Source organism: Mytilus trossulus, chromosome 4 (genome assembly GCF_036588685.1).
Source record: "Mytilus trossulus isolate FHL-02 chromosome 4, PNRI_Mtr1.1.1.hap1, whole genome shotgun sequence".
Classification (NCBI taxonomy): Eukaryota; Metazoa; Mollusca; class Bivalvia; order Mytilida; family Mytilidae; genus Mytilus; species Mytilus trossulus.
This window is the reverse complement of record NC_086376.1, coordinates 20212085-20234970: the sequence shown is the minus strand read 5'-3', so window position 1 is coordinate 20234970 and position 22886 is coordinate 20212085. Positions and strand designations below refer to the sequence as shown.

Here is a 22886-nt window from a genome sequence, read left to right as displayed (position 1 = left end):
TGTTTAATGACATTTTCACCGTTGTATTAAAGTAACTTGGTATTACCTGTTTAACGAATTTCTAACCGTAGTATTCAGTAACTTGTCCTTACCTGTTTAATGACTTTCCAACCGTAGTATTCAGTAACTTGTCATTACCAGTTTAATGACTTTCTTACCGCCGAGTTCTGTAACTTGGTATAACCTGTTTAATGACATTTTAACATAGTATCAAGTAACTTGGTATTAGTTTACCTGTTTAATGACTTTCTAACCCTAGTATTCACTCACTTGGTATTACCTGTTTAATGACTTTCTAACCGCAGTATTCAGTTACTTGGTATAACTTGTTTAAAGACTTTCTTACCGTAGTATTCAGTAGCTTAGTATAACCTGTTAAATGACTTTATTACCGTAGAATAATTCATTAACTTGGCATAACCTGTCTAATGACTTTCTAACTGTGTCGTATTCAGTATCTTGGTAAAACCTAATTTCCGGCTTTCTAGTCGTCGCGTGTATGCAGTATTTTGGTATGACATGTCTTATTGCTTTCTAGTCGTAGTATATTATACCTTTGTACTACTTGTTGTATTGCGTTCTAGCCGTAGTGTTCAGTATCTTAGAATTTACATTTTAATGAGTTTCCAACCGCGTAGAAACGTACAGACGAAACACGCGTCTGGCGCAAGTACTAGATTTCAATCTATGATGATTTTATAATGCCTTTTTAGTCGTCGTGTTCTGTCTCATTGTAGTTAAACTGTTTTGTGTCTTTGCCAATTTAACTGTTTACCAAGGCAGTAGAAAACAGAAATTAAGTTATATGATTTATTTAAAAATAAATAATAATATACATAACAAAGTATAAGAAATTGTAATATTAAATATTTCACATTAAAAATTATGGCTTTGTGAAACAATTAACGTCTGTGTTTGACCAACACATATCATGGGTATTTTTCTTGTTCTATGACTTACAAGTATTTTTTAAAAGTTAGTAGAAATTCGCCGTTTTTTTCCATATGTTTAATAGTATAGCATACGTAAATATATTGAAATAAAGTGACATTTTCCATAAAATCATGTACTTTGGCCCCTTTCATTTTTTTTTAGCTCGTCTTCATTTGTCTTTGAGTGACACTATTTTCATCCTCCCCAAATATAGTATGTATAAATTGGAGTATAATTCAGTTGACCTCTGGTATATTCGGGGTCGTCTTCTTCCTTTATATTAACACTTCCAAGGATATATTCTGCATTAACTGTTTGCACTATTAATTAAAATAAAACAATTTATATTGCAATAGTAAATTAATATCAGTTAACCTTGATGACATTTCTCACATAACGGTGAAATGATATTAGCATTACAAAGAGAGGTGAAATATACCAAAGGGACATTCAAACTCATTAGTAGAAAATAAACTGACAACGCCATGGAAAAATAAAAAAAAATAATACTAAATTTCAATTCTAATATATAATTTTCTTAGATGGTGTTATCGTGTATTTCAAATAATGATAGTTAATTTGATTTGTTAACGTCATGGATATCAATGCAATCTTTGTTATTGGATGTAGGACAACCACGTATAAAATGGTTTTACACTAGTAATTTTTGGGTCCTTTGTAGCTTATTGTTCTTATTGTTCGGTGTGAGCCAAGGCTCCGTGTTGAAGGCCTTACATTGACCTATAATGGTTTACTTTTATAGATTGTTATTTGGATGGAGAGTTGTCTCATTGGCACTCACACCACATCTTCCTATATATATACAAAGAATAGTTGGAAATTAAAGGATTAAGCGGTTTATACAATATATATACTGATTACAGACATAAACGTTGTACAGAATGAAAAAATAAAACATCTTGTTAAGGAATTAATATCAATTTAGTAAAATCCTGTTCATGAGAATTGTACAGAATTCGCGTTGACGCATGTTTTTGTTATTATATAAAATTAGAGAATACAGAAACAAACCTCCATCCGTACGTTTATGCTATTTATCTTTTACGTTGGGTGTTAGATAATCTGTGGGTTATCAATCTTTGCCATTAGAAGTCATAGAAGGCTTTCTTCTTTTTTTCAAATTCTGAATTGTTTTGTTTTTTAAAATCAAGTTATATTTCCTAAACGCAAAGCTAGACCTTAGACATTTTAAGGTTCTTCTTGTCTCGCTCTATGTACATTTTTGTTTGTATGATTGCTTTCCTTCTATGTTATTTTCTTTGTTTATACAATACAAAATGCGTGTAAGCTGTTGAAAAGCGTCCGTGACTTTTGATATTAATAAATAACTTGCTTATAACTATTTCCGTTGTTATGATCAGAGTGACAGATCTATGTAAACCTTTTGCTTTAACATTTTATCAAAACTAGTCCTGTATGTATAGTAAAAAAATCCATATATTATTCTACTTACAACTCAATCGATTCATTGGCATGTTATTAGTGGCACCATAACCATTTGACGAATGTGGCTGTTGAAATCTTAAATAATGGTTAACGGATGAACTAAGAGGTATTGTACCTATAATTATATTGACAGGAATGTATAATTCCAGTGCTGGTCCTATAGGGTCGACTCGAAACTGAAATAAAATGGAGACATTTTGTAGTACAAGTACAATAAGATTGTATAAGTCAATGAGGCAGCAAAACAAATTCATAGAAATCTAGATGTCAACATACTGTCTTAAAAAATAAACTAATATCTACACAAAAGTTCGTTTTCATAAGCTTTGATATCTCCACAAAAGTCCGTTTTCATAAGTTTTAATATCTACACAAAAGTCCGTTTTAATAAGCTAATATCAACACAAAAGTTCGTTTTCATAAGCTTTGATATCTCCACAAAAGTCCGTTTTCATAAGTTTTAATATCTACACAAAAGTCCGTTTTAATAAGCTAATATCAACACAAAAGTTCGTTTTCATAAGCTTTGATATCTCCACAAAAGTCCGTTTTCATAGGTTTTAATATCTACACAAAAGTTAATCCGTTTTCATAAGCTTTGATATCTATACAAAAGTCCGTTTTAATAAGCTAATATCTACACAAAAGTCCTTTTTAATAAGCTAATATCTACACAAAAGAACGTTTTCATAAGTTTTAATATCTGCACAAAAGTCCGTTTTAATAAGCTAATAACTACACAAAAGTCCGTTTTTATAAGTTTTAATAACTACACAAAAGTCCGTTTTCATAAGTTTTAATTTCTACACAAAAGTGTTTTCATAAGTTATAATATCTACACAAAAGTCCGTTTTCATAAGCTTTGATATCTACAAAAAAAGTCCGTTTTAATAAGCTAATATCTACACAAAAGACCGTGTTCATAAGTTTTATTATCTACACAAAAGACCGTTTTCATAAGCTAATATTTAGAGTTCGTTTTTATCTTCACATTCGTATCTCGTTTTGACTGCCGTTCAAACTTAACTTAATTAATGCTTTAATTAATATGTATTTGATATCTATAACGCAAAATGTGACACACACACACACAACAAACACATTATCAAGGTACATTAAGTGGTATAAAAAAAAATTGCTTGTTTTTATTACTAAACAGGCTTTTTAAGTAGCAGAAGACATGCTTTTCATAACTAGAGGCTCCAGATAGTCTGCGTCTTTTACCTGATATTTTGGTTTACAATTGATGCATGAAATAATCCTAATAAATGCAACCATTATACTTTATTTAAAGGAAACTAAAATATAATCTTTCTTATGGACGACGGACTACAAGTGATAAAACAATTGACAATAAAGGGTAATAACTCCTTAAGGGGTCAATTGACATGTTTAGTCATATTGTCTTGTTTGTAAATCGTAAAAGACAAATAAAACATTTACCACATCAAAAGCACAGGTGAAATAATTCGTTTTCAAAATTATAGGCAAACAAAAGTGATCGCATTATCATAAATATAACCAATACCTCTAAAACATAGTTGATTTCAATGATATTACAGCCTAATAGATAACTGGGAGGTATAGCGGGTACAAACATCTGTTCACCATTCCATGTGTCTGTTTGTCCCTTACCAATACAGCTATGTCTTAACTGGGTAATCACTGACGATGTAGTTCTTGTTTGTTGGGTTGTGTGGAAGGTTGTTTTCTAAAAGTAGAAAATAATGAAATTAATTTGCAAAAAAAATCGCAAAATGTAAAATTGAGATAAAAAGGGGAAAAATCAATTAACGCATCCAAATTTCAACCAATATGATAAAATATTATCGGGAAATAAATGATTTAACCAAGGATTGTGTCTTCTCTTGTAGTCTACAATTGCATGGTTTATATGCCGTTTTAGTAATTTTGAAATAAGTAGGTTTAACAAAGAGAACAAAAAAAAGACTCATTTTTAGATTTTATCTGGTATGTAAACATTCTTAGCGTTGGTATAATAGAAAACATACCATTTTAAGTGTGACAGATGAAGATCTTATTTTTCTCCCAGATAAATTTTCTATCTCAGCATTTATTGTGATTGGTTCTCCTGGCACGAAACCATGGCGATCAATAGAAAGGAATGTGGTGATTGGTCCACTCGAACAACACAAACAACATAACTGTTTTGTAGCACTTTTTTGAATGGATTTCTAAAAGAAATAATATTTAATACTTATATAGAATAGTAAATCAATGAAAACGGACCATCAAATTAAATTTGTCTAACAGTTATTATTTGTATTAAATTTGAATAAGAAAAAAAACCCGGATGATGATGGTGAAGACGTTGATGATTATGCTAAATATTCATTCAGTATGAGAAGAACATCTTATTGTGATATGAATATATGTGATACCTGCTCTGTGCAACATCAACATGCTGAGCCGGATGTTTTACGGCTTATAAAGTAAAAGTCCGCAGGAAGATATATATATCACCTACCCGTACACATTATCGGGACCCCGAGTCGACCAGTCTCTGGCAAATTGCCTTTACGCACAAAAAAAGTTGTAATACATATAACAATACAACATATAAGTTCTGTACAACTTTTAACCAACATACATATATATATAAGACAATTAATATTTCTGGCTAAGCAGAGAAGTGGCAATTACCAATTTTTAAGTCTTCGTTTCGACATGGCCTGGGAACGACCCAAAAACGTCTGCGTTCGAGGAAATATAGAAAGCTATCTTCCAAAAATAACTCATAGAAAACCTCATCATCCCCATCACTTTAGTTTTAATTTTAACATACCTTTACTTTTCTGCACACTCCATTTAAATTTTATGAGCAGTTAAGCATATACTCTACGTAATGTACTATAACATTAATTAACAATGCGTCTGCATTTTATTAAATACACTTACACTTGCTTGAGGCAAAGAATTCAAATCTAGAACACTTGAAACTGTGAAAGCGGTTTTCGTCACATGGTCCATTCTCCAGGGCTTCATTATGGCTGCTTTGATATAATATCTAACGTATCCATATTCCCCTTCATATGATGACGGAAGACTTGAGGGAAGTTGAAATCGGAAAGGATATGAATATTTCCCAGCTGGCAAAACAAACTTTTTTCCACATTTATCTACAAAATATTTTTTAATTGAGTCAGGTTACAGTCGTTAACAAGCTGACATATTAGTATATAAGAAGAAGATATAATAGTTTTGTTGCATAAGTTCCTTTTTACTAGGAAGTTTAGTTTTGCCTAACACCAATTTCTACATTTTGTTTACTCTCATGAATTTTATTTCTGAGTAAATCTCTTATAGATTGTATCATGTACAAGGAACACCATTGTTGTCATACAACTGCATGATACACATTGTCATCTAAATAGAAAGAACACCTGTGTCGCCTACAATTAAGAACACGTACATTGTCGACTACAAGGAACACCGTCGTCGTCAAACGAGGATCATATTGTCATCTATCAGGAACGCCATTTTCAACTTTAAGGAACACTATTTTCATGTTAAAGGAACACTTGACCTTAACAACACCGTTTTCGTCATGCAAGGAACACCAGTTTCGCAATATAATGACTATAACTGTCGGCAACTAGGAACATTATTTTCTTAAAGTCAAAGGAACACCATTGTCGTCAGACCAGGAACATCGTTGTTGTCATACAACATGTACAAGGAACATCACTGACGTCATTGATATCATACAGGGAACAGCTTTGTCTTCATGCAAGTTTAAACTTGCCATCTACAAGGAACATGAGCATTGTAGTCATAGCCAAAGCATATCACAAATATCTTCTTCTGACGTCTCAATATAGTCTGTAATTATACCACACGTTTTGTTTGTAACGCTAGCTTATCTAATAAAACTGTGTTTGTTTTGTTTTGCTTTCGTTTATTTTTTGTTATTATTTTCAATGTAATATAGTCTTCCACTGTGATTAATTTGATGAAATACGTCACTTTGAATGTTATTTGAATTATTCATAGAGAGCACTGCGTGTTAGCTGCGGGTATTGGACTAATGCCAACATTCTGTCACCGGTTTATACAGCATTAATCTTTGATACTTGACACAGAACTACATATTATCTTTGATACTCCCTGATGTTTGACATATAAAACTATTCTCTTGAACCGATGTTGAAAAACAATTTAAAAACAATTGTAGGAAGAAAACGTATGCTGAATGCTACAGATAGTATATATATATATATTGAAGAAGGATATCTGTTATCCGTAATATCTAATATTTGTTCATTTTATAGTTATTTAATGGTGATGTTGTACCCTTTTTGACTTCTTATATATTAAATTTTGTAGTGTACAGAATCATATTACATGATCCATCGCCCTGTATATTAATCGTTGACCATTTATTCAGTCATTTTATATATATTTTTTTTCGCATTTTCAACGTCTAATATACATATAAACACTAATGAAATGAGAGACAAAAATAATACCAGAATAGCATCATTTTATTGCCATTCAAATGATAAAATAATCTATTTTAAATGAGATTGTAATATTTTCATGTTTTAATTTCTTTGAAACATAATGATTGATTAAATTCTTGAGTTTCAGGTAAACGCAACTGCTTTGATTTTAACCTATAGATATAAGAAGATGTGGTTTGAGTGTCATTGCCTGAGACAACTCTCCTTCAAGTCACAATTTGTTAAAGTAAACAATTATAGGCCAAAGTACGGTCTTCAACACGGAGCATTGGCTAACACCGAACAGTAAGCTATAAAGGCCCCCAAAGTACTTTAAAAGAGTTTATTAAATAGAACGAAAAAAACCATCGCCCTCGTGTTTAACGTTACACTGCTTACTAGTAGATGATGGCCTCTCCCTAAATAATTCAGTTTGGTGAGTATACACAACGCATCTGTAGATAACTATCGAACTTGTTTAAATTATTCAATAAATACAGTTTATCTAAGACGTTGGTATGCAAGTCGAAGTATTCTTACCGTGATTTTTTAAGACGGTGGTATGGAAGTCAAAGTATTCTTCTGTTGCATGGTGATGTTTAATGTCTTTGTACCGAGATTGCCCTGGTCCCCTCATTTTCTGTTCTGTCCAGTGCACAAAAGCTTTTCCTTTGGCAAAAACCCGAATTGCTGTAATACAAAGAAAACTCACATTTAATAAACATGATTAAATTTTATACCAGACATAACTTCATAACATCTGTTTTAAGATTTTGAAAAGTTTCTTCTTTGTCCTCTTCTAAACCTTTTTTTTTTATTGTCTGTTTTCGTTTATTGTCTTTACTATTAATGTATCTTCAAGGCTTCAAAACGCTTTGTTTGAAATGCTCCTGTTGTACATGAGCCAGAATGTTAATAAAAGGAGAAGTGGTGGTGTCAGGTTTGCCCAGAATGTTAATAAAAGTAGAAGTGGTGGTGTGAGGTTTGCCCAGAATGTCAATAAAAGTAGAAGTGGTGGTGTGAGGTTTGCCCAGAATGTCAATAAAAGTAGAAGTGGTGGAGTGAGGTTTGCCCAGAATGTTAATAAAAGTAGAAGTGGTGGTGTGAGATTTGCCCAGACTGTCAATAAAAGGAGAAGTGTTGGTGTGAGGTTTGCCCAGAATGTCAATAAAAGGAGACGTGGTGGTGTGAGGTTTGCCCAGACTGTCAATAAAAGGAGAAGTGGTGGTGTCAGGTTTACCGAAACTGTCAATAAAAGGAGAAGTGGTGGTGTGAGGTTTGCCCAGAATGTCAATAAAAGGAGAAGTGGTGGTGTGAGATATGCCCAGACTGTCAATAAAAGGAGAAGTGGTGGTGTGAGGTTTGCAAGTCAAGGCGATAGCCAACAAACGACAAAGCTAAATCAAAGCATTTTCATGTTAATGAACGGATAATGTTTGGCAGATACTCATCCGTCCGCTCGCCGTACATCCCCAAATCAATAACTAATTTTCTTCCGAAAATCTGATTAAAAGGGAAACATCTATAGAGAGCAGCATGAATCTTGAACAAAACACCAATGCCTAACAATATATTATGCTGTAATTCGTCCCCAGTATAATACTGGTATATAACTTGATTTACTATTAGTATGCAAATTACTCTAGCAAGTTTAATTAAATGTAAATCTGGTTTGTTTCACTATTATTTTCTACCATGTGATATAACATATACAACCTAATGACTACGATTTTTAAAACTGTACAGCAAGTTGTGTCTACCCTATGAAACATTGGCATATAAAAGCAGTGTTGAAATGAAATGAAAAAACTGAAATAAAATAAGACACAAAATAATAAACAAAGAATTCGGAATGAAACTAGTCTGAATATTAGTATTATATTTAGTGTTCTTGAAACATGTACTAAGATGGTAATTCGGAGTGTTGATACTATTCAAGCTACTATGTAGTTTTAAGTAGAATGAGAATTATTAACGCTTTTGAAACAGCAACCGGAAACAATACGTTCTACTGGATATCAAATATAGCTTGTGATGTGAAGATTTTTTGCAGTTATTAAACTGTTAATAAGATAGACAAATCTGAATTGTGTATATTGCTTAATTTATGACATTTTAAAGTACAAAATAAGAAAGAAGTTGTATATATCTGCTTAATTTCTTTATAGCCTTACACGGGAAAAGCTTTCATTTTCATCCATTTTCTTAGAAATTTTCACCTATATCATCTTTAATTCATGTTTATATGTTACGCTACCCCTCACCCATTAAAATTTTGGATGAAAAGTGAAGAGTATGGTATCTTAAGAATAATTCAGCAAAAAGGAATTGTGCCGAATGCAATCAATATAATTGCATCAGTATTAGCGCAGGTCCATTCTAAAACATATCTTTCTTACGATCAAGTGGTGGTGTGTTTTTTGCGTCAGTTCACTGTTAAACTAAATTCATTGATTTATGGTTAATTGCAATCTAATTAGTTGACTCGAACGTTAATAGTTTGTGACAATGTCAGCTTTGGTTTTCTTCTTTTTCGTATGTCAAGCTCAAAAACAGTTACTACCATTCCGATATTGACTTTTTTCAAATCCCAAGACATTTTCATAACATATTGAAAACTTTATTATGTCCAGTCTAATATTCTTTATTACCATAATAACAAAGATAGAACTGAAGAAACATAATATAAAAAAACAAAAACTTTTGTATCTGAATAATGTGACGATCATAATAAATAAATGGGGAATGTGTCCATGGGCCACAGATGGATGATACCGCTTGCATATAAATTTATCAAGAGACATAACTCCAAAACGGTATAAGTGACGATAGCAAAATTCAAATTGGTCTGTGTTTTGTGGTAATATGCAGCATATGCATATATAAATTTGTTTGACATGCACACGTATAAAAATTGCGGTCTTTATCCAACGCAATCATAGGTTTGAACGTAGTTTTCAATTTAGACTCGTTTATAATATATATATATATATATAGATTAATAACATTGGTTGAGGCAAACTTAAGATACAGAACGGAAAACTATTTGTTAAGGGGCATGATTTGGGGATTACATTTTTTTGTCAGCATACAGTAAACTTTCTGAGGCAAGCAAGCATTGCCGAGCTTCATGTACATGTATTTGAAAAGTTTGAACAGACAAATGGACAATATTGATGTGAAAATTAAAATAATGTGGTGCCGCTTGTGTATACATAGAAGAACCAGTCCATATCTTACAGTATGCCTAACTATACCTCTGGACGACTGACGTCACGAGGACTCCCTTCTACTTCCGCTTACTATATTGAACACATGTATTATTGTATTATTGCTGTCTGCTGACTTATATATTCACCAGATGACAGAGATCAACAGATATTAAAGGTATTCTGTTTATCACACATACACTTTACTTATTTGTACCATATCGCCACAACATTGGCGTCGTCGACAAAGAACGAATTATTTTTAGCAAGTGAGGCGGACTCCACGAGGGCGCCTTTGCAGATTTGAAAACTTTTGGTGCTTCATTTTTTTTTGTAAATTTATTACGTAAGCATTACAATAAATTTACTTCATATTGATTGTAGATTAAATTGCATCAAATTTTTACAGTTTATCACGTATGAAATCTTCATATTTGATATTTTTCATCAGATAATACTAGGAGCTTCCGGTTATCGCCATTAGGTCCTTCTTCACGGAAGTCACTTGTCTGCATTACTCCATTGCGCAGACGCAAACCGGAAACAGTCTTGATTTCAGTAATTATTTTACACTGAATTTAGACTGATATTTTATATTAAAGAAGGTGTATACACTCATAAATATTTATGAACAAAATCTTATACACCGTATAATAAAGTACAGTGTGTCAACTGAGTCTCTGTTCCAGTTCTATCCTATTTTGTTGCCTGCATTTTTGAAATTGTAAAAGTAGTAGCTTTTATAAAAAAGCTGCATTGTTTATGTCTTGAGTCACACATAAAAGTTGTGATTTTGAGATTTCTTTGCCTTGAGTAATTACTCAGTGCATATCATATTGTTTTGAGTTGCAGAATATTGCAATTTGAAATATTTTATTGCAATTTGAAATATTTTATTGCAATTTGAGAATAAATTGTGATATTCTATTAACAAATTAAAGGACAAAATGGCAGGAATTGGGGATGATAATGAACTTAGTCAGAAGGAAAACCTTGATGATTTGACACAGGTAAAGATATTAAACAAAAAACAAATAGCTGACAACACTCTAACTGAACACAAAAACAACATGTCATTAGAGCAGCTTTACCAAGAATTTAAGGAAGAGAGAAAGGCAAACGAAAAAAGAGCTGCTGAGATTGATAGCAGGGTTAAACAAAGCGAGGAACGCATTAACCAAATATTCAATGGTTTGTTGAATTTCAAAGCAGAACAAAGGGAAGCAATGAAAACTTGCTCAGAAAATATTGGAGCAATATCCCAGCAAGTCCAACAGTCGGAACATAGAATTGACCGGAAGATAGATGACAACGCTAAGCATTTAGAAGAATTAACATCTGAAAAGTTTAATGCCTTAGCAAGAAAGTTGAACAAAATGGATCCATCGGAGGAGGCGAGTACAGTCCAATTTAAGAGTGCCTTTGAGCAAACAGGATCATTTCAAGAAATGACATCAGTGGTTAGTGATTTGGTTACCAAGAGGAACAAAGAAGTCAAACTCCCACCTATGGATACCCCAGTGAAACAAAAAGTTGAACCCAGTCAATATATTGCCAGGACACAATTAATGCAAAATAAGCCTCCTGCTTTTGGCTTCTCAACAAGCAGTTCAATTGACCATACAACTACACTGCCTGAATCCAAGGCAGGTGTACTTCCACTTTCAAGTGCCAAAGGTAATGTGTTAGGGCCCTCGGCACTACACAACACAGTGTTGTTTCCACAGCCTCATGGCAACGACATGCTAGAAAGTGTTGGTACTGAGAAGGAAACTTATCACATGCAAGGTTCGCTGTCACTACCTAGTAGCAAGGGTAACGTGCCAGGGCCCTCGGCTCTGCACGGGACTACCTCAGGTATGCTAACACAGCCTCCATTCAAAGGCACAGATGGAGCATCCACAGAATATAGACCGACATATTATACTACTCCAGCAATGGTTCCTTTAACATCGTCCTATGTTGGTACACCATATGTAGCTCAAGGTACACATGTTAGTAGTACACCATTACACATAAAACCAGCTGCAAGTAGCGAGTCACATACAGCTTCCTTGGTGCTGAATAGACCATCAATGTACACTAATATGGAATCAATAGTACAACAACCCCCATTCGCGTTCATGACCCCTGTGATGACTACAGACCAGTCACCAAAGCAAATTGATACAAGAAGGTCAAGATCGCACAGTAAAAAGGAACAGAAACGAAGCCATAGCTCTTCCTCAGATTCCTCTCTTGATAGGGAGTACTCAAGATGGCATGACAATTCTGGGGCTAGGGACAGAAGCAGAAGTCCTCAGCTTCCGAAGATGCAAGTCTTTACAGGAAGAGGATCCCTTAATTGGGAAGCATTTGTTTATCAATTTGAAAGGACTGCAGGCCGAAGACAGTGGGAGGATCGGAAGAAGGTTTGCAGACTGTTAGACTGTTTAGCAGATGTGGCATTAGAATATGCCCGCAAAGTTAATATCAGTGATGATTACAAGGCGCTACGAAAAGCCCTTAAGCAACGTTTTAGCCGAAAGGATGAACCAGTTTCAGCAAGACGTCAGTTACAGTATTTAAGGCAACAGGACAGTGAAACCCTGGAAGAGTTTGCCGAACGTGTCCATTTTATAGCCATGGACGGATACAATAAATGTGACAACTCGGTTATTGATCAGATCGGTACAGAGGCATTTCTCAGAGGTTGCAAAGATAAGGAATCTGCCCGTCACGTAATAGAAGGAAATCCAGAGTCTATCAACAAGGCATTGAAACATATGAAAACGTCTATTGCAAACCAAGAAGCTATATATGGGTCAAGAAGTCCGAATTTCGCCCATCGACAAGTTTCATTTGCTAGCAGTATCAATAACTTGACTGACATAGTACATGTCGATCACAGCCCATTGGAGGATGAAGTACAAAACTTGACAGAGCTTGTGTCTAAATTATCAGATGTAATGCTTTCCTCAGATCAATCTGCCTCTAGAAGATCCCCAAAGTTCAATGTATATCGAACAATTACACCCCTACACATTCAAAGGTCACATAGTCCTTCACAGCAACGATCACCATCACCAGGACCAAACTATAAGAATTCAGGATACTCCAGACAACAGTCTCCGTCATCCAATGGCAGTGTTAAGCATAGCCCTAATCCTTCAGCTGAGTCTTTAAACATCAGCGGGAAGAGTGGGTAGGTCAACGCTCGACCCTTAATTCTGGTGGCCAAAATGAAATGACATTTGACATATCAGAACAGAGGCCCACGGCCTCGTCTGATGTTGTTAGAAGTCGTGTTTTGACAGGAAGGGTTACATCGTTAGATCCAAATGAAAGTATAATTGTGAAGAATGCATCGACAATAACACTGATGAACAATACATTAAGGCCAGCAGAGATAGGCTATGAAACTGTTACAGTGATATTTGGCTTAAGCAAGAAACTGGTTATTAGCCAAGTTGGAATGAAAACACCCCTAAATATTGATAGAATACATATATATTTGTGCATGACATTACTGCTGTCACGCTGTGAGGTTGAGTATTCCTGGCACATGTACATATGGGACATAACAGTCACTCAGAGATGCAATCTGGGGCCTTTGGTCCCGTTTGAATGTTTATTTATATAGGAACATTTATTGTATGGACTTTGTAAATATATTTGTTTTTACCAGGACGGTACTGCAATTTGTAAAAACTTAATTGTTTGTATTTATATTCTGTTACTTGTGAATCTGCTTGAATGTTCAAGGATGTTTCTAGTGGCATCCTGCACTTTGGGGTGCAAATGTAGAGGGTAATGTACTTATGTTTTCGGTAGTGTTTTATCTTGTTTTTTAGGTTTATTTTATAGTTTAAATATGTGACTGATTCTACATGAAGGGGACGAATGTGGTGCCGCTTGTGTATACATAGAAGAACCAGTCCATATCTTACAGTATGCCTAACTATACCTCTGGACGACTGACGTCACGAGGACTCCCTTCTACTTCCGCTTACTATATTGAACACATGTATTATTGTATTATTGCTGTCTGCTGACTTATATATTCACCAGATGACAGAGATCAACAGATATTAAAGGTATTCTGTTTATCACACATACACTTTACTTATTTGTACCATATCGGCACAACAATATTTTACACGTTTCTCAAGCGTTTCTGATTTTCGAATGTTGAGCAGAACATGTATATTTACTGTAAAGAAAAAGAGCTTGAATTTGAAAAACCCGCTATCTAATGTCATTGCAGTTGTAACTGGTCGTTAATTATACAAACAATCAAACACATTTATCCTCAGTATTTATAAATTAATCAATCATTCTAAACAGTAAGCAATGAAGAATAAGAAACCGACAAAAATCTAAGTGCTCCGGAAGAATTATTTTTTTATATTGATGTTTTGGGAGGCGACTTTCCTGATATGGAACTTGCGCCCTGCGCTCCGGAAGAATGGACAGTCCCTGCTTTAAAAGCGGCATCCTATCAAGTGTCAGATGTGTAAGTGTCATAAAGGAGTAAACGAAAAAGAGGCAATGTCTTTGAGAAACGGAACATATCTGTGGCATATTATAATGATATGAATAACAGTAAACCAAGTCCCGATGGTGTCCTCGGAACTTTCGAAGAGATGACTCTATTGCAGGTAGCAACTCGCGTTCAAATCACGTTCTGATAGGAAATTTTAGACCAGGAATACCGTACAAACTGGGAGGATATAATCGCAATATGCAGGTGCTGCACCAATTTGATACTTTAAACATCTGGAGTAATCTCTTGTGTCATAAAGTCTAGTTCTAATTCGACTCTCTAGTTCTAATTCAACAAATACATTTAATCAATTAAAGATGTTTGAATATAATGGAAAGAAAATAAATAGACGAGATGTATATGCGATATCCTTAAGTTTATGACCAACCGGATAAGTGCGGTCATAGAAGTCATTAAATTTGAATTTGAATTATTCAATAACTTAGTTGATTGCATCATCTTTATAGGATCTTTATACTGTATAGATAATGTAAGCTTCTTTCATTTTTCCTGAGAAGCCCTTTGGTACGTATATGAGAAATTTTATCTATAGAATTACACAGACAAAAAGTGTTTGACGAATTTTAAATTATTAATATTTATTGTAATGTTAGCACAGAAATAGGCTAGTATGGACACAACATGCAAGCTTGAAACAGCTCTGAATTTGGACTGTGATTAAATATTTGACAAAGTAGAGGTTTCTGACGCAGAATGAATATGGCCCTAGAATTTCAAAATCTTGAAATCATATATTGTACATGTACCTATTACGGTTAAATATTTCAAAATCTAAATACATGGTTAGTTTCAGCATATCAAAGAACCACAACATTTATAACAGCGCTCCTTTTTTTTGGATTTAATCGAAAATATTAATGCATGGTAAGAGTCAGCAAATGATGAACCATAAGAAAACAAAGTTTAATTTTGAACTCTGTGGAACTAAATGTGAACCGATTTCATAAAGATATACCGGTAGTTTTTCACCTATTCTGAAATTATTGCCTGGAAACCAAATGTCTTCGGACAAATATATAAACATATTCATTGAAATATGATTAAAACATTGAGCAACTCTAAAGGCTTAATTGGTGTAGATTTGAGGGTTTTAGCAGGCCCACTAGTTTTCAAGTATTAGTACGATTTGGAAAAAACATATATATACATACATGTTTATACCAAAGAACTGTATATCCTTCCTGTAAAGTCTATTATTTCATTGTCATGTCAGATATATTGACATTAATTCCAGTCGTATTTAAGGCAGATGTTTCTCACACAGAAAAAAGAACAATTCATCAATATTCTTTTATCATACTATATTGGCTATGGAATTAGCATCAAAAGTTTTAAATGAATCCACAGATGTACTATTAATATTAATTTAGCAGGTGTTGTCTCATAAATTACATATAATTCAATTTAAATATGTGCTGTTCTGGCTATATTGCATGGGTAGTTCAGTCTTTTTGATAACGTGTGCGACTTTAAATTAGCGATACCGAGTATTTTCATACATCCTTGCTGATTTAATATGGCGAATGGATTCATGCAAAGTGCAGTCTTATCGACTTTAAATATGGCGATACCGAGTACATTCATATCGATTCTCAATATGGCGATAGCGAGCACATTCTTACCGACTAACTCACTTTAAATGTGACTATACCTAGAACATTCATATCGATTTAAATTTTCAATATACCGAAAGCGAGCACATTCTTATCGACTTTTAATAAATGTGTCGATACCGAGAACATTCATATCGATTTTCAATATACCGAAAGCAACCACATTCTTATCGACTAGAAATGTGTCGATACCGAGAACATATTCATATCGTTTGCAGTATGCCGATAGCGATGCCGATATGGAATATATTCATACCAACTTTTAATGTGCCGATACCGAGCAGATTCTTACTGACTTTTAATGTTTCGATATAGCGAGTACAACTTATTCGTCATAAAGTTCCTAGAATTGATTGAGATTTTTATGATCGATTTTTCAGGACAAACCCTAGAATCCATGTAGCAGTAGCCATTATGTCAACTTTGCAATGATTCTGGTACAAAAGCAGCGATAAACCTGGTGAAAATATTTGCTTTCAAATTTACGAGCAATAAAATGATGGAATTATCGATACTTTTACTAACTCAACTCTCTCTTTCTAAAAAAAAATGTGTAACCAAATAAAGAGGCAACCAAATATCTTTAATGATTGACATTAAGTTGAAAAACGCAAATGTAAAATCTTCCATGAGTGTGTGACAGTGTACTCCAGCCCTAAACTTTCATTATATCAGGAGTTTGTAAAATGGTGAAAAATATGTTTTTGTACAATAATAGCTGACAATCAGCAGAAAGTTTAATTTTTGAAGACCATTTTACTCTCCCTAAAATAATGAATTCGTTCTCGCTAAGCTAGTACGTTAACAATTGCTTAAGGAATTTTAATATATTGTGAACGAAAATAATATTAGGATGAGTGGTATGAGAGACCCACGTGTCATGCTTATTCAAGGTTACATCTGTAAAGATTGTTAAAACAGTGTCGGCTATCTGGAAAATTATCTAGATTAAATTTATTGGGTGGGCGAGGGAAGAGAACGTGTTGGCATTATTAAATTTGTATGAAATTTTTCTTTTATAAAGATAGTACTTCTGTTCAATCATTAAACTCTTAAGACAGAAAAATCAGATTGGAAATGAAAACACAGGCACTTGGTATATAGGAAAAAAAAATTCTGAGACAAGTGCCTGTGAATGAAAAGGATAAATTCATGTTCAAAATAATTATTCCTGTATTTTATTGGAAAAACCATGTCTTTGATTATAGCGAAACAACGTTTTGACCGAGAAGAAATAAAATGCCCCTCCGCTACTCGCACAGAACACACACGATGTATAGTCGGATGTGGCTACCAACTTGTGGTTTTCTTAAACTGAGGGTTTTGTTTTACAGAAAAATGTCCAGATGGTTGATCTACTTGTAAACGGTCAAAAAAAAATTGTTTGTTTACAAAAACACGTGTTTGACATATTAGCAATTCTCTCCTAGTTATATATATGAAAACAAAACAAAAATATCCTAATTGGTCAAATTCAATAAAATGAAAGTACACGCATCAGTACGGTATGACGGTTGGACTCTTACTCAAAATATTTTCTTGTGTAGATGTAAAATTGTACCTGGGTCATGTGGGTATACACCAATGGGAATGAAACCAATAATAAACAAGAGAGGGGGGTTAAATGTAGATGTAGAATGTTTGCTTATGATGGTAAAGTACAGTTTAAAAAGTGTCTTTCTTTGTGGAATGAAACCCAGGAAATTCGGGTTGGGTGACGAAACATAAATGACAAGACAGAGGGTCGTAGTAAAACATCACTGCTGCATGCCAAACAATAACCGGTTTAACAAAAATGTACATCATCTAAGACTACAGCCTCAAAATCAGAGATAAAGCTTTCTGTTCCTGTTCTTCTCCCACGAAATGTGATAAGTTAATTAAATCAAGAATAAACAAGGATTAATCTTGTAGGAGTATCTGTAGATCAAAAGAAATTGACAGTTTTGATTTAAATCAACAATATCGCGTGCTATGCACGTGTTGTATCTTGTTAACTGTCTTTAGACTATGTTTTTATTCAACTTTAACACAGTCATAAACCAACGCGTAGGGTAGAAAGTAAACATTTATCATAAATTATCAAACTCATCTTTACTTGATTTGAAAACTAAGGCATTCGCCTATTTGTATTTTTTTAATTCTAGTTTGGAGTTAAGGAGTTCCAAAGCGAAACCTTTAATATGGTACATGTTTATATCTTTTTTTATGTTATTGTATCTAGACAGCATCGACTTTTCGGCTTCATGGCTTCATGTCTAATAATTGAAAGCATATTTCCACCAACTAAAATATGTGTCAATTCATTTTTTTTGTAACCTGCTTGTTCATGTAAGGTTCATTTGTTCATTTAGATTTGTATAATATCACAGTAGTTCCTGACATTTTAACATAAAAAAAATAGATTTATAGTTCTGCGTTGATTATCACGATATGTAACATATGTATTTAAGAGAAGGTTCCCTGTCCGGCGTTGGTATATTTAACTGTATAAAACACAGCTTGAACGCTTAAGCAAAGACGGTAAATATGCATTTAATTGAAGCTATACGAAGCAAACCGAAATAAGTAATTTCTGGGTTAAAAGGTTTAAGTTGTTATGTCTAGATCTAGGAGAAGTAGTATTAATTGTAATTGGTAACGTAGTAGAGGAATTTATTGTTCTTCTCTTTTTCCTACTAGCAAAATTCGTTTTTAATACTTTACTGTTTTTTGTTGTCTTGTAACGTTATTTTATATATATATAGAACGCCTTTTACGAATAAACTCATTTGATTCACGAAAGGTATAGCTTTGATATACAGAAAATGAATGCGATATAAGCATTTCATATTTATTGTAAGTATAATATAAGTACGACCATGGGTGCATGCTCTATGGCGTGTTGATGCAAAGATGAGAAGAAGTGGTATAATTACCAATGAGATAACTCCAAACCAGAGACAAAAACATTTTGACTTTAACAACAAAAGTCATCGTTCGGGACTTCAGCAATGATCAAAACCTAAACAGAATATTTAGCCATTATTTTTTTAGGCCCCAAAATGACAAGTGTATTAAAATTCTAACCGGCCTAATATATTATGTTTTTTTTTGTGCCAGTCAGATTTTCTCTATTTATAACTTGCATTTTACCCCTATGTCCCTATGCACTTTTTTTTCAACTATTTCAGCTATCTTGGTTGCATGGAAAGCATTTTTAAATTAAATACACCAATATAGTGAGTGTGGCCAAGTTTAGTTAAATTTGACCCAGTAGTTTCAGGAAAGATTTAGTAAAAGGTGTCCTTAGCATGAGCAGTTAAATATAATTGTAAATTGCTCAACACGATCCTAGGTTTTTATGTTTAATGGGGACCAGAATTGTTTGAATGTAAATGATGTATGTGTGTTACAGCTAGACCAATTGAAAGAAATTTATGTGTTTAAAGCTAGACTAGTTGAATAAAATGTTATATGTTTAACAGCTAGACAATTGTATGAATTATTATACATTTAACAACTAGATCTATTGAATGAAATGTTATGTGTTTAGTAGCAAGATCCAATTGAATGAAATGTGTTTAATAGCTAGATACATTGAATTAAATGTCATGTGGTTAGTAGTTAGATCAGTTGAATGAAATGTTATGTGTTTAATAGCTAGATCAATTGAATAAAATGTTATGTGTTAGATAAATTGAAGGAAATGTAATGTGTTTAATAGCTAGATAAATTAAATGAAATTTTATGTGTTTAACAACTAGATCAATAACTTTGAAAATTAGTCAAATTAAAATCATTTTGAAGCCATTTTGAAACTTCATGCTACCGGTATAATAATTGACTTAAAAAGTGAGAATTCCAGGGCAATCTGACAAGAAATTAATGCATAAATCTATTTGACATTTCTGTCAATAATAAATAAATGTATTTACTAGTTTACAAGTCGTGATCACTCATTATAGTAAAAACTTTACTTGCATGAAAATATGGGACGAAATATATAACATTAAATTTTAATATATATCAACGAATAAAATAAGAAAGGATGGTTCAAAATTGTAGATTTCAGTTTTTGGTGAGTAAGGACCCTTAATCTAAGCTAGGGTTGTTGTGTTAGGTTTCTTGCAATTTTTAATTTATTCTTTTTTATTCTGAATTTTTTATTGAATATCTTGAGATTTTAAGTATGAACCTGCTCTAGAGTTTTACTTGATTTTGATGTTTTTGAGTTTTTTCCAGTATATAAAAAGTATGTGCTTTTGTATTCGTTTACATTTCTCTCCACCTTTTAACCCAACATTGATCCAGATCTCAGGTTTTACTGGAATTAAATTCCATCAACAGACTAACAGTATCAAGTGAATAAATATTTCAATATTTGTTCTGTTTAGTAAAACTCTAACGGCTATACCACCAGCGGGAATTTTATATACGATCTCGATATCTGACAAGACGTGTGTTGATAACATCATAGAACTTGTTTTCACTTAACATACTAAAATGTCTACTATGAAGATATTATGACTGTCAATTTTAATTTAGAAATATGGTTTTATTTACGATGTGGTCAAACGATAGCCCTTTGAGTAAGAGAAACTGTCAGTATTACTAAACGTGAAAGATCAACTAACGCGACCTATTATATAAATAATATCGTACAACCGTTTTCTTATCCCCCTTGTGATGAATTAATTTCTGGTCCAGACATTCTGCGTCAGGGTTAATTTTCATTGTTTTAAAACAGAAAGAAATTAACTTTGTTTTTCACGTACTAAAAATTCATGATGGCCTTTTACAATAGTATATGAGCAGCAGTGTAAGAAGATAAATATTGTAGATATTTTAGGGGGTTTAAAGGCGATTTTTTTTTTTAATATTCAATCATAAAATAAGGATTGTTTTATAAAAGTATCAATTTAGGTAAAACAATCACCATGATTGTAATAACAATCCGTTTCATTGTAAAGTTTGGATTCAAACCAAACGCAAATAAAAAAAAAATATAATAAACTTACCTTGCATTTTCATTGGGTATTTTAAGTCAACTGTCACATACCCCTGTAAAATTTCTCCCGCCATAAAAAATCCATCTGATGCCGAAAGAATAATTTCAAAAGTTTTTAACTTCACCATGGTCGCAAAGGCATGAAACCCTTCTTAAATCCTGGCAATCAATGTACTCCAATCACCAGATGCCCATCTCGGTAAGTGGGAATGCTAATCTAATTTTAACGATGTTTTCTTAAGAGGAGATTAAAGTATTTATCTTGCAGGTGTATAATGTTGCATATCCACTTTCCTTAGCCAATCACTGATCATCACTGGATATCGACTGCTGTTGGCTGCAGATGGCATATGCTTGTCGTCTGGATGTAAGGCTATGATAATAGTGATTACACTGGACACATTGATTGGAATAACAATTACCCATTAAAAATAGGAGGGAGGTTTATTTATTGTCTGTTTCGGTATAATTGATTATCAGGGGAATTAAGTTCTCGAATGGAAATTGAAGCTAATTTCTGGCGGGGAAAATATATTTTATCTTAATTATCCAGTTTAATGTTCCGTCATCAAATTATAAGATCATTTGTGAATTGATCAATCATATTTGGTATTTAGAGACCTATTTACTGAATGTATGGATAAATGAGTTGTAACTAAATGGGCCAATACACTACATGTGAATCCATGCATTCCTCTTTCAACGTTAAATTGAATTAGGTATATACCTTAGAAAAGTTCTTTTGGTTCAAGTGGTCTTTCGGGGATATTCGGCATGAAGTTGCGGTGTAGGACATTAAACACCGACTTTTCTTCTTCAGTGTATTGCCACAATCATGGTAAATGTTTAAATGGTTAATGACAAAAAATAAAATTTAATTGTTAATTTTTTTAACCATCATTCATGCCTGTGTTTTTTTCTTTGGATTGTTTCAAATTTGCCAAAATGAGTCCTGTGATACCATTGTGTGTTTCTTGTTAGCATTTTCACCGTTTGGATATTTCTTGCATGACATTTCAATATATCAAATCACGATTTTTAAAATTATCTTTTTGATGTTAACGATTACAAACTATAATTTGGTTATTCGAAAAAGTATTGACAATGGACTTCTATGAATCAAAGCGCGAAAGCGCTGTAAAGGCAGTTAATTACAGGTTGTGTGTATTTCTAGTCCAGTTATATCATTATCTTCCATAGAACAGAGGTGGTTTGTAGAATTTAAGATTTAGAGTTCTTTTGTACCTTAGTTCACCTATACATGTACATGTATCTATAGTCTACTGTTTACAGTATTTTTTCTGTGCCTCGCCATGAAATGCATTTTTAGCCATGGCCTTGTCAGTTTGCTTTAAATTTATGAGTTTGACTGTCCCTTTAGTGTCTTTCGTCCCTCTTCTTTAGACATATAAGAACTTTTCCTGTTCAATATAAATAGACTATTTTTAATTATTGATTGTATACGCATATTCTATGACTCCCATAAAAACCAGATGCTCCGCAGGGCGTAGCTTTATACGACCGCAGAGGTTGAACCCTGAACGGTTGGGGCAAGTATGGACACAACATTCAAGCTGGATTCCGCTCTAAATTTGGATTGTGATTAAATAGTTGACACAGCATAGGTTTCTGACACAGAATGAATGTATTCAAATGAACTTAAAA

The 22886-nt window shown here is 33.2% G+C and overlaps 1 protein-coding gene across 1 annotated transcript; it reads right to left on the bottom strand.

The window, feature by feature from the left end:
- Positions 1-873: 873 nt before the first annotated feature.
- LOC134714849 (arrestin domain-containing protein 3-like) lies at positions 874-21613 on the bottom strand. Its single transcript, XM_063576484.1, has 7 exons — positions 21232-21613; positions 7404-7553; positions 5320-5540; positions 4413-4595; positions 3929-4111; positions 2408-2576; positions 874-1253 (listed from the first exon to the last, which is right to left on the bottom strand). Exons 1-7 carry the CDS (start codon positions 21347-21349, stop codon positions 1129-1131), a joined length of 1149 nt encoding a protein of 382 aa, XP_063432554.1. The 5' UTR covers positions 21350-21613; the 3' UTR covers positions 874-1128.
- Positions 21614-22886: the final 1273 nt, after the last annotated feature.